Raw genomic sequence first — 17,038 nt, 5'->3', positions numbered from 1 at the left:
AACTAGAGGCTCTGAAGAGTATGCAGCATTTATTACGAAGCCAGGAGATACAAATGTCCCGGGGTAGGAGGGTCCAGTCATAGCACCTCAGACACAGGACGAAGCGTAAATACAGACAAACCCACTGGGGGGACCCAACCCCAAACACCTAGGTTGTGACAGTCTTGCCTCCTCACCTCCTCCCCCACCTGATCTATGTACACAAAGCAAACAGGTGGGCAGGGACCTATTGGGGTCAGCCCATTAGGGGGTGGTCCCCTGACCTCAGGATGGAGTTGAGGACAGAGCTTACAAATGTCCGTCATCTTGTGCTTTCAGACGCCCGAGGCTCTTCCTCACTGGGCCACAGCTAGGGGTCGGGAGGGGACTGGACGGCTATTGGCCTCTGGCAGAATCTGGGGTCTGTGCTTGTCTGAGGTTAACCCCACTCCACCTCTCCACTCCAGGTCCCCAAGTGAGACTTGATCACCAGGCTTGCTGGTGAGGGTTCCTGGGTAGGGACAGAGGCACGGGCAGAAGGGGATGAAGCAGTTCACAACGCTAAAGCCACAGCAGAACTTCAAGGACCGAGGCCTCCCACGGCCTGAATCTTCTCTTCCACAAGAAAAATGATGCGAAGGCCACATACGCAGGAAAAAGAACAAAGAAAGGCAGAACTATCTATTCTTTGTACAAAGTTTCCACTGCAAGAGGAGACAAGGGAGATGCCATCTCCACTGCCCACTCATTCCTCAGAACCAGGGGACAAACTGTATTTGTAAAAGGCACTGTCTTAGCAAGTCTCTGGACATTCAACGTGAGGGTGGGGGAGACCGACTGGTCAGGGCAGGACAGCAGCCAAGATGGGCAGAGAAAGAAGATAGACTCCATACAGTTCAAGTCGTGCCTAAAGTTTTGGGGGCGGGTGGGCTCCCCAACACCCCATCTGCCTTGGGAAATGGAGGGTGGGGCAGAGCTCTACTGAGCCTTAGGTGGTCCCTCCAGTCTACCTCCAGGCACCCCCAGAAAAGAGCAAATTATGCAAGACCCCATAAAAATGAACCCCCACCCCCACATACACACACACACAAAAAGTTTGTTTCCTGTGGCATTTAAATTAATCTGGTTGGTCCATAGAAAATAAGTATGTATATTTGGTTTTTCCTATGTACATATATATAGATTTATTTATAAAACCCTCCCCCCACCCCTAAGGTGGGAGGAGCTGGGAAAAATATAAGAGGTGGAAAAAAGAGCCCAGAAAAAAGAGGGGTGGAGAGGCATGGCTGGAAAAGGAGGGTGACGGTCCCTTTCCTCAAGTTAAGGGGGGCACAGGAGCTCCATTGACAGTCATCTTGCGCCCCCTGCTGGTTGAGGATGGTGCCTGCAGGCAGTTCGAGGTGCCCCCGTTGGTAGCTGTGGTGACCCCGCCGGCTGCTGAAGGGGGAGTGGGGGAGGTAGGGTGGGTGGCCGGGGGTCCATGGGAGCTGGGAGAGCCATGGGAGGGGGTGGCTGGGCTGGGCAGAGAGGAAGAGGTGGCCGGCAGGGTGGCAGGGCTGGGAGCCTTGTCGCTGACTGACTCACACTCTGACGCCCCACTGGTGTTGGTGCCCTCGGAGGGGGTGGGCGCTGTAGGCAAGGTGAGCCGCTTGCAGGCTGGCTGGACCCGGTACTTGAGGGGGAGAGGGCCGTTCTGCAGGGAAAGTGGGAGAGGAGAAGCAGGCATGAGGTGGGTGTCAGGAGAACGGCTAAGTGAGCAGCCACCTACCTTCACCCCCTCGTGCCCAGAAGATGACAGGAAAGGGTCAAGCCTTGGAGAGAAAGACCCCGCAGAGTAGGAGGACAAAGGCAAAGCTTGGCTGAGAGACGGGGCACATGAGACCCAAAAAACATGCCAACTGGAAGGGAGAGAGGGAGGCCAAGAGCAGAAAACAACATTTACTCCCCCACAGCCACCAGGTCAAAAAAAAGGTCAAGCCACCTCTTTCCTGACCCCACACAGGGGCATGCTATCTGCCCAAGGATACTTTTCTCCTGAGTGTGGGAGGTCATCAGTGAGAGGCAGCCCCGAGGCCTAACTGGTAGGGTAGGCCACCCTGGACACAGCCAGCTCATGGGACAAGAGATGAACTGTGATTCGAACAGGGGGGCTCATGTGGTCACTGTGGGCACAGACCAATGCCAGACCTGCCAGGGTCCCTGCAGTCCTGCTCACCCGCCGCCAGGGGTAGATGTAGGCGATGTCCATGAGGGTGTAGTATTCCTTCAGGGGCTCATCCTCATAGAGAACCTCTACCTGCAGGAGGAGAGCGAGAACACTGTGGCCCTGGCCATCTGGCAAAGAGGATCCAAGCTGGGGGTCTTGCGGGGTGTGGGGGAACAGCGGCCCAAGTGGACTCTGGGGGTCCCTCATTACTCTGGGGTTTCGCGGTAGAGCTGATCCCTATCAGAGCTGTCCCAACAGAACTGCTGACCACTAGGTAGAAAGGGATCCAGAAAAGGTACCCACATCATTAACAACCCCCCACCCCAGCCACCCACCCAGCCCTCTGGGTCCCCTTATGTCACCGGCAGGTCCCCCAGAGGAGCCAATGGGCAAAGAAAAGGCCCAGGCAAGAAAGATCTCTTGGAGTACTGGCTTTCACCCAGGCTGCACAGAATCACCCAGGGAGCTTTAGGGAATACCAGTGCTTGGATCTCACGCCGAGATTGTTTTAACTGATAAGATATGAATGGAGTGTTAAAGCCCCCCACATGATTCTGCCATGCAGAGAAGTTTGGCATCCACTGTCCTAGACTCTTTTTTTTTTTTTTATAAAGAATTTTTTTTTTTAATTTTTATTTATTTATTTATTTACAGGGACAGAGAGAGTCAGATAGAGGGATAGATAGGGAGAGACAGACAGGAACGGAGAGAGATGAGAAGCATCAATCATCAGTTTTTCGTTGCGACACCGTAGTTGTTCATTGATTGCTTTCTCATATGTGCCATGACTGCGGGACTTCAGCAGACTGAGCAACCCCCTGCTCGAGCCAGTGACCTTGAGTCCATGCTAGTGAGCTTTTTGCTCAAGCCAGATGAGCCCGCACTCTAGCTGGCAACCCCGAGGTCTCGAACCTGGGTCCTTCCGCATCCCAGTCTGACGCTCTATCTACTGCGCCACCGCCTGGTCAGGCTGTCCTAGACTCTTGAAACGCAGTGTGCTCTATAGACCAAAAGCATTGGCAGCACCTGGAGGCTTGCTGGAAATGCAGAATCTATCAAATCAGGATCTGCATTTTAACAAGATCTCTAAGGGATCACAGACACACTCAAGTTTAAGAAGCAATGTCCTAGAGTTCTATTGGAATTTCAGACTAGCCTTCCCTCAGCCAGCAGGGCCCAGGTAAGACTGTTTTTGCCACAGTTCTGAGTGTGTAAGCATTCATGTGTGTGTGCGCACACACCACCTGTTCTCATGTACCTATGCACACTGGTTTCAACAGATGCACACTGCCCCACCCTAATTCTGGTTTCAATTATCCTTCCACTTGGGCTCAATTACACAACCAGGTAGGCCCTTATTGACACCCAGCCAGACCTGAACAATGGCTGAGATGTACAGATTGTCAGACACACCCAACCACAGGCACTCAATTTTTCAAAGGACCCAAGGGACTCTCACCTTGTACTTGCTGGGCACATCCATCTTGTTGCGGAGAAACTTGGCGAGATGCATGACGGTCATGGCTGCTGGACAGCGCAGGAAGCGCACCCCTGTCTGTCGAGGGAGAGGCACCTCAGGGCTGAGGTCCACCTCTCCCAGCCCACACCCCACTCCTGGGCAGGCCCCAGCACTCACCTTTTCCTTGTCCCCATCCCCATTCTCCAGGGGGCCCTTCTTCTCCTCCCGATCCCTGAGGGGGGAGAATAAAGCTAGGGAGGCCCTGGTCCAGGCAGGATTCCCTAGTACACACATCCAGAAGGCCCTCCTTTCCAGGAGAATTGAACCATGGTGGATAAGAGGTTACCCAGCCTAGGACCCCCAAAAAATCAGGTATATGACAGACTTGCCTGACAGCTTCATAGAACTCAATGGAGAGGCTGACAATCTCATCGTCACTCAGAGCCCCCTTCTCCTGTTCCAGGACTTCACCACGGTCCTCATTGGAGCCATTGGGGACTGCAAAAGGAGAGAACTCGGTGGGGCTGGCCTAGGACGGGAGAAAGGAGCCCCACCACAGACCCAAGATCTCGGAGCTCCGGGGTGAGCCTAGCCATCCTCTGGGCTGGGCAGGCAGCGTGGTGGTGCGTGGAGAAGGCCAGCCCGGTGCATCCAGCCCTCATGGCCGGGCAGCACCACATACCACGTGGTCCCAGGCCTGGGAGCACACACACACGAACTCACCTTCTGTCAGGGGGTACGCTGCATAGAAGTCCCGCCGCCGTTTCATCTCATCTGAAAGAGAGAAGGAAACAGGATGAGGAGGGAACAAGAAGCTGGGAAATGGGAGGTGGTGGGCAGGAGGAAGGGTGTGTGGCTACCTTTGTTTTTATTACTATTATTTTTAAAGAGATTACTTATTGATCTCAGAGAGAGGAGAGAGAGAGAAGGCGGGGGGGGGGGGGTTGTGGGCAGAAAGCCTTTCATAGGGAGTTGCTCATAGATGGTTGATTCTCACATGTGCCCCCACTGGGTAAACCCGGGGCCCCAAACCGGCAACCTCAGCCTTCCATGCCGACACCCCATCCACTGCGCCACCACGAGTCAGGCGTGGATACCTTTAAAAAGCCCAGGGACCAATTTGTAGACAATGTCTTGGAGGGTTTTGTCAGATCTGGGGAAAAAAAACATACAGGGCCCTATCAACACAGCTCTTACCCCAAACTCCCCAGCCAGGACCCCACTCTCACCGCCCTGCCTGGGCCTTGCGCCCAGCACGGGGTCCTAGGAGACCTAGTATCTACCCCTCCAGTACTTCTCGGCTAGATTCGACTGGAGAGAGGGAAGAGGCCCAGTGCTTCCCCACCTGCCCCCACCTTGGCTACAGGAACAAGGAGGGCTGAAGGACAGGGAAGCGGCCCGGAGGATCCCAGGGGCCAGGCCCACCTGATACTCAGCAGCGGCCGGGTCTTATGGACCTGCACGTCACACATGGGGCAGTACTTGTTGGTCTCCAGGTAGCGCACGATGCAGGTTTTGCAGACTTGGGGGAGAGGAAAAGGAGGAGCAGTCAGAGCCCCCTTCGTAACCAGGTCCAGCCCCACATCCTCTGTTCAAGTTCAGGTATCCCTTCTCCACCTTGTCCCAGCAGTTCAGGCCTATTCAGAGGGCCAATGAGATCCTGTTTTGCATAGAGGGCATCTGCACCACATCCATCCTTGGGACAGGACAGATCGTGTGTGTGTGTGTGTGTGTGTGTGTGTGTGTGTGTGTGTGTCAGTCAGGCCAGTGTCATGTGTCATGTGTATGGTGAGCCCCCAATCCCAAATTCCTCTCAGGGTCCTTAACCCCTTGCCCCCAAGCCCATAGTACACATCAGGGGCACTTGCATCTTCGGGGGGTGACGTTTCAGCCACAGAGATCTCAGATTAAAGTCCCTAAAATGACACTTCTGGGCTGAAACCTCTAGTCTCTCCTCCGGGCCATCTCATTGTGACCTAGGGACTCCCACTGCCACAGGGACTTGTTTAGTCTTCAGGGCAGTAACCCTCCAACCTGGGCAGAGGCTGCCCACCCTGAGAAGCAGCCCTTCCACCCAACTCACAGGAATGCAAGCACTCCACGATGGTAGTGGCGTCAATGAAGTACCCCCCACAGAGGGCACACATGAGGTGAGGGTTCAGCTCCGTGATTTTGATCCGTGTGGTCCGATGCATGATGCCACGGAGGGGGTTGGGGGACTGGGGAGTGTCACCCTGGGGAGTAAAAGTAGAATCAGAAACCGGGAGATCCAACATCCTCTCTGAGCCCAAGGCCCCTCCTCTCTGCCTTGGGTTGGGTGCATGTAAGGATTTGGTTCTTTCTGGTCCCTTCTGGGTGTTTCCTGGGTGCCAGAGGCTCTGGAGATTCACATCATCTTGAGCAACAAGGTCAGGCCCCACTTCAGGAGCAGCAGGAAAGACTGAGGTTAGACCATAGGAAGTACTACCCAACTCTCCAGAGGATGTGAGGAGGCAGGAAAATGGAAGAGAACAGACTTTTAAAACATCTCCATAATCCCAATTCATATTCACTCAAGTGAGTGCTGGAAACTATGATGAAATTCAGGTAAATAAGCCAGTGATCTGAACCTAAGGAAAATAAAAGAGAAAAAATAAATTGTCCCTGCCCCTTCACCCCACTCTATACAGGTGCAAGGCCCCTGACTTGGTCTTTCTACTCCATCCTACCCTCCTTTCATTCCATCCACTCCTCCTCCAGGAAGCCTTCCTGGAAACACAAGCTGCTTTACATTTGAAGGGGCACCCCATCACTTGTCCTTCTGGCTCTGCACCCCGCCCTGGCCCCAGAGCAGCAATCTGGAAATCCAGTGTATGCTGACCATACAGGTCCCAGGCCTGGTGCTCACGCAGGAAATACTGAGGAGCACACAGCTCCACCTGTGCCCACAAGCACACACACCTAGGGACCCCGTCCCACTGCACACACAGGAATTTTCTTCTGTAAGCACTGTCACCCACCATGTCCCGCCTGGCGACACCTCCTTTGTAACCTGTCATGGACTACCCAGCGACAGACAACAGGCTCTCAAAGAAGCCGGCCAAAGCCGGGCAGAAAGTTCCCTGTCCCCAGCCCACCTGAGCACCTGGCCAGGCTCTGGCAGGGTCTGGGGAGGTCAGGCAAAGCCCAGCTGTGGGCTGGCTGATGTTTTTGCTTCTTAGATAAAAATCAAAGCTGCTCGGAGAAGCCACGGCCCCTCCCTTCTTCCTCTTTCCCAGAGTAAAAGCCCAAGGGGCGGAGCTTGGGAGGGTGGCCAAGCCCCAACGGCTCCTTTACAACATACACCCTTCTCTCCTTTCCAGAAAGGTTTCTAAAGCCACCACATTGGGTTTTCTAGGACCAAAAATTCACCGCCGGGATCAGCAGTTTCTATAGAGACCCCAGGATGAGTTTGGCCAGGACCCAAACAGCCAACAGAGGCTGGCTAGACACCTAAAGCGACAGAGAGACACTAAGGCCACACGTGGGAGAAACACCAGCTTGCAGGGCAGACAGAGGGGAACAAGCAGCCAGCCCAGCGAGTGGGGATGCAGCTGAGAGCTGCAGAGCTGTCCAGAGGAAAGGGGTTTCCGCTCCACACAGGGTGGCCTCCTTCAGCCTTCCCTGCACCGGGTCCCCCCTTCACAATTATGTAGCAGGCTTGCTGGTGACTCCACTCTTTGGTCGTTTCCATAGTAACCTCGTTCCTGGCAAGATGCCCAAATATTATTACAACCATCCAGAGGAAAGAACAAACTCCAAGTGGCTGTCTCACTGACTGTGTGTAATATTGGATGTGTACATGTTGTCTAGGCCTCCAAAGGGACTTTGTATGACTGCTGTCCCGTGAGTGTGTCTGTGTCCAAAAGAATCTGTGGGCGTGTACAGCCAGAAACAAAACGTTTTGGGCTCAGATAATGCTGGGAGTCCAGGCTGCTACCAGTGAATGTCATACCCCCTTTTCTTTCTCTCGCTCCCTCACACACGATGTGTGTGCGTGCATGTGCACGGCGCACACACACACTCATAGGGCTTCACACTGCTTTAGCCACCTCATTCACACACCTGTGTTTTCAAACAGACACTTGCTCTTAAGAACTCCCATCCAGTTCCTGCCTGGCAGACAATGGCCTCAACCCACAGAAGCTCCTAGGCACATGGCCATGGCCCTCAGCCTCTCACTTCCTCAAGCACTTGTGAGCATTCAGACCCAGACTGTCCCTCAGGCTCTTTTCTAGACAAATGAGTGAAGGGAAGAGCTATGGTGCTTACTGAAGGTATGAAATGTTCCTCCCTCTCCCCTTTAAGGAACGAGCCCCCTTGTGACACTCCCTGCTCCCCCCCTACTCCATCTCCAGAGCCTCAGACTATTACCTCTGGGGCTGGGGAGAAGCCCTAGTTAGTTCTTTACCTGATTGTCATGGTTACATGTCCCCCCAAGCATGCCCTCCTCATCTCATCCCCCCCCCCAGGAAGCCTCAGGGCCCTACAACTGACACCCAATTCCTCCCCAGCCGCAAGGGGCTGGTGTATTGTGAGAAGCAGAGGGAAGAGGGGAGACAGGTGGCTAGACAACCAGTATCATCACTTTAGGGAAGAGGCTGGGAGATGGGAACAGCCTGAGGAAGACAGGGAGGGAGAGACAAATCCAAAAAGCAGAAAAGGGAAACCAAAGGCCACTGGGAAGTAGCCTCTGAGGACGTCTGGGGCTCTAACAGGTCAGTCTCAACCACATCCCCACAGTGGACCTGAGGGCCACCTCCCACCCCGAATGCCTTCCCAGCTGGGGGCCAAGTCCTTCAGTGTCTTCTGTCCCCAAACCACTGTCTTAGCAAGGGCACAACAGTTGGTCAGCTCATGCTTCTGGCCCTTGGGAAGCCCTGGTCTCGGCTACAGTGGCAAGAAAGGAGATAAATCTGCACCCAGCACCCAATTCCAGATCCTCTTTGCCACTCAAGCCTGGCATTGGTCTTCCCTCATCCTCAAAGTCTCCTACTGATAAAGACCACCCCCCTCTTTGTTTTAACCAAGCTCTTTCTGGAAGTTCCCCAAAGGTTAGGCCTCTCTCGCTGTCAGTTTTTTCATTTCCTCTGCACGAACAGCAGTCTCTGCCAACTCAGAGGTCCCCCGCTTCTCTGGACGCTCAGCGACAGCACTCATGGCTCTGCCTTTCCGCCAAATGTGATTAGCCCAACTCCCTCACTAGAAATAGAAAGCCTCCAGGTCTTGGGAAATGTCACTCAAGGTCACATCCAGACGTCTAGAACTGCAAAAGTAGAAGGGATCTTAGAAAGCATCTTGTCCAATCATTTCATTTGACAGATGAAGAAACTTAGAAACAAGTGACTTGTCTAAGGTCACACAGCACCGCAATGACAGTGCTGGAACTACAAACTGCCTGACTCCCAGTCCAGCGCTCTTTACACCCTGGCACCTAGGCCAAGCTCCTTACTCGTTTAAGAACCAATAAACCTGACCTGTGGTGGCACGGTGGCTAAAGCATTGACCCGGAACCCTGAGGTCACCAGCTGGACGCCCTGGGCTTGCCAGGTCAAGGCACATACGAGAAACAACTACTACTGTGAGTTGATGCTTCCTGCTCCCACCTCCTCTCTATCTCCAAAATCAATAAATAAAATCTTAAAAAAAAAAAAAAGAACCAATAAGCCTAGCCTGACCAGTGTTGGTGCAGTGGATAGAGCATCATGGGTCCCAGGTTCAAAACTCCTGGCTTGAGTGCAGGCTCACCAGCTTGAGTGGGGGGTCACCAGCTTAAGTGTGAGATCATCAACACGACCCCATGGTCACTGGCTTGAGCCCAAGGTCACTGGCTTGAGCCCAAGGTCACTGGCTCAGCTGGAGTCTGTCATTGTCATCCGCCCCCAAGGCACGTATGAAAAGCAATTAATGAATAACTAAAGTGCCATAACTACAAGTTGGTGCTTCTCATCTCTGTCCCTTCCTCTCCCTGTCTCTCTCTCTCTCTCTCAAAAAAAAAAGAACAATAAGCCTGGCCTGATTCCATCCAGGGAGAAGGTAGAAGGACTCCACTCCATGTTCCCTAGGAGATCACTCAGTGAGTGAAGGGAGGGATCCAAGTCTGGCCACAACATAACCATCAGCACACATTCTCACCTTGAAGTACGCAGAGGGAGCAGGGGCCTCCTCCTACTTCCATGGTACAGACAGAGAAACTGAGGCTGCACAGAAGCACAGTGAGCCAGAGTGTACTGTCAAGACTCGGATCCTAGTTTCCAGAAGTCCATTCCTCTTCCAACTACGTGGTGCAATCGTGCAAGCCCGTGTGTTTGTGCGGGGAAGAGGTACATGGGGTCCACCTGGAATCACTGTCAACCGCTCAGTGTTCCCCGATCTTTGGCCCTGGCACAAGGATCTACTCCGATCTACTCCCCCGCCAGCAGCATTGAAAAAGGCTTCTAGCCTCCTGAAGCTGGGCTCACTCTACCCTCCCTTAACCTCCTCCCAGCTTGCTAAGATCAAACAAAGACAAAAACCCAAAACATGCACACAGAACTACAACTACCAGATACACACATAGCCAGACACACCCCCTCCATCTCTCTCACACTCAAAACACACAAGGCCAGGCAGACACAACACACACATACATAGTCAGCCAAACAGATATTTGGCCAGACACACACACAGACACATCGGCCAGACACACCCCATCACACATACAGCCCCCCCAGACCCACATTTGCCAGATGCATAGCCATCTCCACCCACATCATCCAGAAGCACACAGTCTGACATCCCTGGCTGAGACCAGAGATGCAAACACACACTAACCTTTTGTGTATCCCTGGTCCACCCAGTGTAAATTATAACCTAAGTCTTCTGGCAACAAAGACAGTGCAGCTCCTAACCTCCACTCTGGGGGTCAGAGACTGGAGGAGTGGGGTGGGCATCTGACCTGCACAAAGATATAACCTCATCCTGTTCAGGCTCTCTCCATTCCCATGGTAACAGCTCCATCCACCAAGATCTCTCAGGCAAGCCCAGGGCAGCAGAGAGCCCTCTTCCTGCCCACCCCCCAAATTCTTCAACTTGAACCCCAGCTACACGGTATCTGGATCCTAAGTCCCAGGTCTGCTTCCTGCCTCATTCCAAAGACAGTTCTAAGACTGCAACCCCAACTCTAAATGAGGAAACCCCTGGGAAAACCTCACCACCAAAACACTGCAACAGAGCTGGCTTTACGCTTCTTTTCCAAGTCCCAACACCCTGGAACAGAGTGGAAGCGGGAGGAAGAAGAGAAAGTAGTTGTAGGAACAGATACAAACTACAAGAGGCCCAGAAAAGGAGACATCAGAATGGAGCGCGAGACAACCAAGGGACACCTACCCCCAGCCACAGGAAGCCCTGGACAGACTGTGGCAGCATGGGGTGGGGCTGGGGGGTAACTCTGAGAAACAAAGACCAGGGGCAAGCTCGGGGTAACACTTCCACAATATTTACAGGCAAATTTACCACCCCAGGCGTCCAGCCATCCGGAGCAATTCTGGGCAGATGGGGGCTTTGGGGGAGGGGGCGAGGCATGCCTGGGCCCAACGCGGAGACAGGAGGAGCAGGGATGTCCACTTACAGAGGGGTCCCATCCCCTCAGAACTAGCAGCAGGAGGGCCTGGGGAGGAAGGGGGCAGCCCGGCTCCCCAGTGGTAGAGGGGTCAGTAGGTCAGACCCCTACCTGCCTCCGCTGGTGATGGGGAATAGCGCGATAAATCTCCCCCGCATTTCCATTCTACCCATTCCGTCCCGGCTGCCCCCGGAGCCTGGGTCAGAGGATCAGGGACCCCAGTTACCAGGTGGCCGCTGCTATCTTCCCTAGAGCCAAACTTTCCGCGGGGCCCAAGGAGGGGTGTTCCGGAGAAAGAGGCTCTGCTTAGGTGGTTGGGGAGGAGGCGGGGCGCCCAGTGCAGGAATGGGGAGGTGGGGGGAGGGCCAGGCTGGGGGAGGTGCCCGAGAGGACCCGGACCCGGCAGGAAAGAGCGCCCTCCCTCGGCCCGCAGCAATCAAAAAAGCACGTCCCCTTATTCCCGGCCTCAAGTACTTGCACGTCTATGACGCCCGGGTGTCCACAGAAAAAGCAGAGAGCGACCCCTCCCCAGACCGAGGAGGGTAGTGGGGTAAAGCCAGGGCTTCTCAGGCTGTTGGGGTGCGATGGAAGGGCAGAGATCCACCCAACACGGAGCCCCAAAGCCTTTGTGGCTGCCTTGGTCCCTCCCCCTCGCTACCTCCGAAGCAGGTCTAGGAGGGGGCTGAGGCACAAAGAGGTGATGGTCGAGGGAGACGCCAAAGCGTTAAAAGGAGAATCCACTTCGGCCATCTTGGAAGGGAAAGAAGGGAAAAGGGGAGAGAAAAAAGGGAGAAAGGCGGACCGGGCGAGCTAGATCGGGGCTGGCGGGGGTGGGGCGCAGACGCGAGCAGCAGGCCCGGTTCGGAGCCTCCTCCTCCCACAGGGATGTGTAAAGGGGATGCACCAGCCCCCATCCAAATCCCCAGACGATTATGGGATAGTAGGAGAAAAGGCAAGGGCAGTCTGCGTCCGCTTACCTGGGTTCGGGGTCCGGTGGGTCTCGGGGAGGGGGGGATGGGAGGGAGGGAGGGAAGGGAGGGGAGGGGGACCCCAGCCGCGTCGCCCGCTCCGGCGGCAGGAGGGGAGAAACCTACGGTAAGAAAGGAGTTTGTGAAAGCGGCTTGGGGTGGAAGGGAGAGAGGGGAGGGGAAGGGAGGGGAGGGGAGGGGACACACAGGGGAGGGGAGGGACCGGGGCTGGGGGGGGGGCACAAAATGGCTTTTTTTCTCCGGACTAGAGTAGGTCCCGCCCACTACTCACCCACGTGACCTCATTCCTTCAGGGTGTTTGCGGAGAGGGGCAGAGGAGGGGGAAAAGAGGCTAACTCAGTTGCCCCCCAACACGGAGTGGGCCCCCCAAAACTAGGACGTGACTTTACCCTTCCCAAACAGTCCCTGAACCTGGAGGATGAATCCTCTCCTCTGTTACCCTCTGCAACTCACCCCTCCCTCCCCAAAAATATGTGTTTGCCCCCCACTCCTTGACCCTGCGATCCCCGCCCCTAGCTGGGGCTAGTAGAAAATGGTGAAATGAAGACTGGGCTATATGCAGTGTGGTTGGCTTTGCAGTCCTCCAGCCTTGGCGAAAGGGCGCTCTGCCCGGGTGGGGGACCCGACGTCTCTTCGGACACACGTCCGGATTATTTTTCATTCACTCTAAGTAACACTCCCTTAAAATTAATAACTGCATTTGGAACAGCGTGTCCTCCCCACACTCCTAGCCTCTCTTGGCGGCCAGATCACCGGCTCTAAAACGCAGCAACCGGGACCAAGCCGGGTAACCTCGTGGGGCAAACCGCCTGGGAACGCGGGGAAAGGCGGCAGGGGTAGGTTTCGTGGCGGGGGGCTTGGTCGCGGTGGCGAAGGCTGGCGCCCCGGACGTGGAGAAAAATTGAACGCAACCTGGGCCGGAAGAAAAGCTGGAGATCCCGAGCCCGGGACACAATCACCCGACCGAATGCGAGAGGCCTGAATAAACTAGAAAACCAGACGCGGGAGGTAGAAAGTGGGCCCGCGCTTTTTCCCGGCCTCGTGCTGGTTCCCCCATTTTTCGCCCAGGCGCGGGTCGCTCTCCGCGCTCTGCGCGGTTGGTGCGCCTCCTTCGTGGCGGCGGCGGGAGGAGCCTGGCGAGCGTGGAGGTGGCGGGTTGCCGCCAAGTCCGACCGTTGCTCCCGGCTCCACCCCAGGGTTCGGGTTCCCGTCGCCGGTGGATCCCACCAACGGGAGAAAAACGAGGAGGGAGGCTTGGACAAGCCGGGAGGAGCGGCTGAGCGTGGCGCCGGGGAAGCTAATCGATACTACGTTCCGGCGACAACCGCGGGCCTGCCTCATTAAGACGGTCGATTCACTTATTCATTAGTCAAGATTTATTGGGGATAGTCACTGTGTCTGTCCCTTCAAAGAGCTCGATCATCCGGCCAGAAGCGCCATTAATCGCACTGACGGTGGCTGGCTCGAGTTAGGAAATAAGGAAACGAATCTTCGGCAGCTTCGGGCGCCTGCCTTCTCCTCGCTTTCTCGCTCGCAGCCCCGGCCAGCCCGAAGCTTGGGCCCGCGGACTGCATGCTTTCACCCCTTGGCCGGCGACCAGCAGATCTGAGGACACTGACTGCCAAGTGAACCCAGCTTCAGCCTTCAGCCCGCACCGACTGAATGGGGGTCGGGAGGAAGAGGAAGGGGAGAGAGAGAGAGAGAGAGAGAGAGAGAGAGAGAGAGATATTTCCGCCCAGAGGGTGATAGTCTGAGAACCCGCGGGAAGAAGGACCGGGGGAGGATCTGGTCACCTGCTCCCTGTGTTTGCATGCGGAGACCCGGAGTTCGCCACTCCCCTAGGAAAGGGGGCTCCTGGCGTAGACACGCCCACTGTCCCTAGGGCAAAGTGAGTCACCTGCATCTTGGATTCTGTCTAGGAAGACCCATGCATCCTTCCCTGTCCCGCAGTCTCTTTTCGGGGAAGGGAGCCCAACAGAGACTCCTGGTCAGCCACTCCTTACAAGCTAGAAGGTCCCAAGCAAGAGAAACCTGTAGGGTTTTCAGAATATTTCAATCTCACCCACGATCCTCACGGGCATCCAGGAGCTGCTATTGGGTTTGTGGGCATGTGGGGAGTCTCTGCTGCTATCTCCGTCTGAATCCCCACTGTGACTCTGATCCTGGGCTGCTGCTGGAAAGGACCACTGTGCTCACCTGGCGTCCATTCACTTGTTCTTCAGTTATTAGGTGCCAATCACCAGCAAACCCTAAGATGGAACAAGACCCCACTACCCACTAAAACTTTATTTTAATCATTTTTGTCCTAGGTAACAGGTCCCCATAACCCTCGCCTTTCTGGTTCAGCAGGAGAACCTTCTGACCCAACTCTCCCCACATCTGGATTTGTCTAGAGCAGGGGTCCCCAAACTTTTTACACAGGGGGCCAGTTCACTGTCCCTCAGACCATTGGAGGGCTGGACTATAAAAAAAAACTATGAACAAATCCCTATGCATACTGCACATATCTTATTTTAAAGTAAAAAGACAAAACAGGAACAAATACAATATTTAAAATAAAGAACCTGTAAATTTAAAACAACAAACTGACCAATATTTCAATGGGAACTATGCTCCTCTCACTGACCACCAATGAAAGAGGTGCCCCTTCCAGAAGTGCGGCGGGCCGGATAAATGGCCTCAGGGGGCCGCATGCTGCCCGCGGGCTGGGCCGTAGTTTGGGGACCCCTGGTCTAGAGTCTGGAAAAAAGAAGCACCTGTGGTGTCAATGCAAGTACTGCCTAGGTACAGGGGACCTAAAGCTGATGAGCTGGGTTTTCCCCCCCAGGGCACTCACTGGCCGATGGGGACAAATCCAGAGGGTTATACACCTTGTCCCATTAGCTTCCATGGCACTGTGTACCCTGTGGTTGCCCCCACCAGCTTTGTGAGAGCCTGGTAGGAATTAATGAGCCTGGGCAGGGCTTTGAGAAAAGGCCTCCTTTGAGCCCAAACTTGAGAAGAGACCGGCTATTGAAGAGAATTGCTTGAGTCCTTTGCTTAGCTCTTTCATAAAAGTGGAGGCTTCTACCCTGCACCCTCTGATGCACCTCTGGCAGAGGTTAGGTGCCAATGCTTCACCTCAGCCTTAGTTGCAGTATTTCATGTGGTCCTCTACCTGACAGCTACTCATCAGAAGAGTCATTGTGTCTGTCACAGACTAGAAGCTTCTAGTGGGCAGAAACCTGTAAATCTAAGTGCTTATTTTGGGCATATACCAAGAGCTACTGCCAGCACCAGATCCCCTTGAAGATGATGACAATGGTAGGAGCGAGGGACTCCTCTAATGATTTTATGACTGTCTTTACCTCTGTCCTTCACTTCTATAAAGGCAAGACCTGTGTCTCCCAAAAACAACACCCTATGTCAGTTCCTGCTTATTTCTCAATCCCCCTCACTTATGTGTATTTCCAGAAAAAAAATTTTTTTGTTTTGTTGTTTTCCTTTTCCTGATGCTTCTCTTTTCCCTCTCTCCATTTCTTCTGAGTCTTCCTTCCACTCACCTTACCTATTTTCTCTGTCATAATCCCTTCTTTCTGTGTTTGTATATCATAGCTATGTTTTTCCTTTCTCACATTTCTTTTCATCCCTGTTTGTTTCTGCCTTTGTCTCTCGCGCTTTCTTCCCTTCCAATGTAATGTTTCGAGATTGTAACATCGACTGAGGCCGATAACGGAAAACTGTCCGACCTCCACTGCGAATTCATTCTTAGTCCTACGAAAAATGCAACCTGATAGGTATTGCACAGTGAGACAAAAACCTCTGTCTGCTCTGCCTGCAATTCAGTTTGGAGGCGGAGCGGTGGAGAAAAGTGCCGGAGAAATTATCCCGTCATTGACTAAACAAATTTTCAATCACAATCACCCTCTGACTTGCTACAGATAAAGTATTTCTATGTCATTTCAATACCAAATTTGGTTTTTCAGCAGTTGGGGTAAATTACACTTAGAAGGGAGGAAAAGAGAGCGTCCCTGGGTGGGCTCGAACCACCAACCTTTCGGTTAACAGCCGAACGCGCTAACCGATTGCGCCACAGAGACTGTGGTAGCCAACTGGGTGGCGGTAAGCCGAGTCAATAGGAGTGAGCCTGCGACAAAACGCGTCAGGACAGAAACCTGGCAATGGTACACAAGAAATCGGACGCCGGAGAGAAAGAAAGGGAAGAGTCCCGACTCAGGGAGGGAAAATGGCACGACGCGATTGCCTCTCCTCCATCGGCTCTGAAGGGGTCAGCACTGGCTCCTCCGGATCTTAGATAAAGCTCTGAACGTCCCTTTTCAGTGACCTGAGACTTGGGGATACTTGAAGTCGACCTGCTGGGTGCACCTAAAGCAGAACAATTTTCGGCTTCCAAACCTAGTTTGCAGCTGAACCTCCTGCTGCCCCTCCCCTTCACATTATGAAATATGCACTCAATGGGCGCCTCCTAAATACCAGGTACAGTTCTAGACCAGTTAATATCCAGAGCTTAGTTTTAGCACAGTACCTGGCACACAACAGATGTAAGGATTTTTGTAATAGATAAATGAAACAAGCTAGCATGAGTAATAAGCTCGACCCATACAGCTTGTGGATAAGCAACACTGTAGCGCTTCAGTTGGGGCTTCAGTAACCCACGTGCAAGCACAACTGGTCCCTAACCTGCCCAGTCCTAAGACCCGGTCCGCCGCGATCCCAGCCTGCACCGCGACGCCAGGTTCTTCCGCACTCACAGTGACTTTTCACTTTCCGCATTCGCCGTCTTCTTT

At 54.0% G+C, this 17,038-nt stretch overlaps 1 protein-coding gene and 1 non-coding gene across 10 annotated transcripts; both read right to left on the bottom strand.

The window, feature by feature from the left end:
- Positions 1-12: 12 nt before the first annotated feature.
- Positions 13-12,268, bottom strand: PCGF2 (polycomb group ring finger 2). 9 transcript variants are annotated; one of them, XM_066263778.1, is made up of 10 exons: positions 5,728-6,899; positions 5,070-5,166; positions 4,742-4,797; positions 4,368-4,418; positions 4,034-4,142; positions 3,822-3,876; positions 3,645-3,740; positions 2,195-2,275; positions 1,564-1,672; positions 13-589 (listed from the first exon to the last, which is right to left on the bottom strand). In XM_066263778.1, exons 1-10 carry the CDS (start codon positions 6,188-6,190, stop codon positions 336-338), a joined length of 1,371 nt encoding a protein of 456 aa, XP_066119875.1. In that variant the 5' UTR covers positions 6,191-6,899; the 3' UTR covers positions 13-335. The 9 variants fall into 9 exon arrangements, with proteins under 9 accessions (XP_066119875.1, XP_066119879.1, XP_066119882.1 ...); XM_066263782.1 differs by lacking the exon at positions 13-589 and adding an exon at positions 12,240-12,268 and having other exon boundaries at positions 1,153-1,672; positions 5,728-5,878; XM_066263785.1 differs by lacking the exon at positions 13-589 and adding an exon at positions 11,921-12,022 and having other exon boundaries at positions 1,153-1,672; positions 5,728-5,878.
- Positions 12,269-16,256: 3,988 nt separating this feature from the next.
- On the bottom strand, positions 16,257-16,330 carry TRNAN-GUU (transfer RNA asparagine (anticodon GUU)). Its single transcript has one exon. It is a non-coding gene; the product is annotated as a tRNA-Asn (tRNA).
- Positions 16,331-17,038: the final 708 nt, after the last annotated feature.

Source organism: Saccopteryx bilineata, chromosome 2 (assembly GCF_036850765.1).
Source record: "Saccopteryx bilineata isolate mSacBil1 chromosome 2, mSacBil1_pri_phased_curated, whole genome shotgun sequence".
Classification (NCBI taxonomy): Eukaryota; Metazoa; Chordata; class Mammalia; order Chiroptera; family Emballonuridae; genus Saccopteryx; species Saccopteryx bilineata.
Note: the sequence above shows the minus strand (reverse complement) of the source record. Positions and strands in the feature narration are given on the sequence as shown.

Coding starts and splice junctions, on each gene's coding strand:
- PCGF2 (XM_066263777.1), bottom strand. CDS start 6,190: ATGAATTGGGATTATGGAGATGTTTTAAAAGTCTGTTCTCTTCCATTT. Junction 4,143..4,367: donor AGCGTACCCCCTGACAGAAG/GTGAGTTCGTGT, acceptor CTCCTTTTGCAG/TCCCCAATGGCTCCAATGAG. Junction 3,741..3,821: donor GGGATGGGGACAAGGAAAAG/GTGAGTGCTGGG, acceptor CTCCCTCGACAG/ACAGGGGTGCGCTTCCTGCG.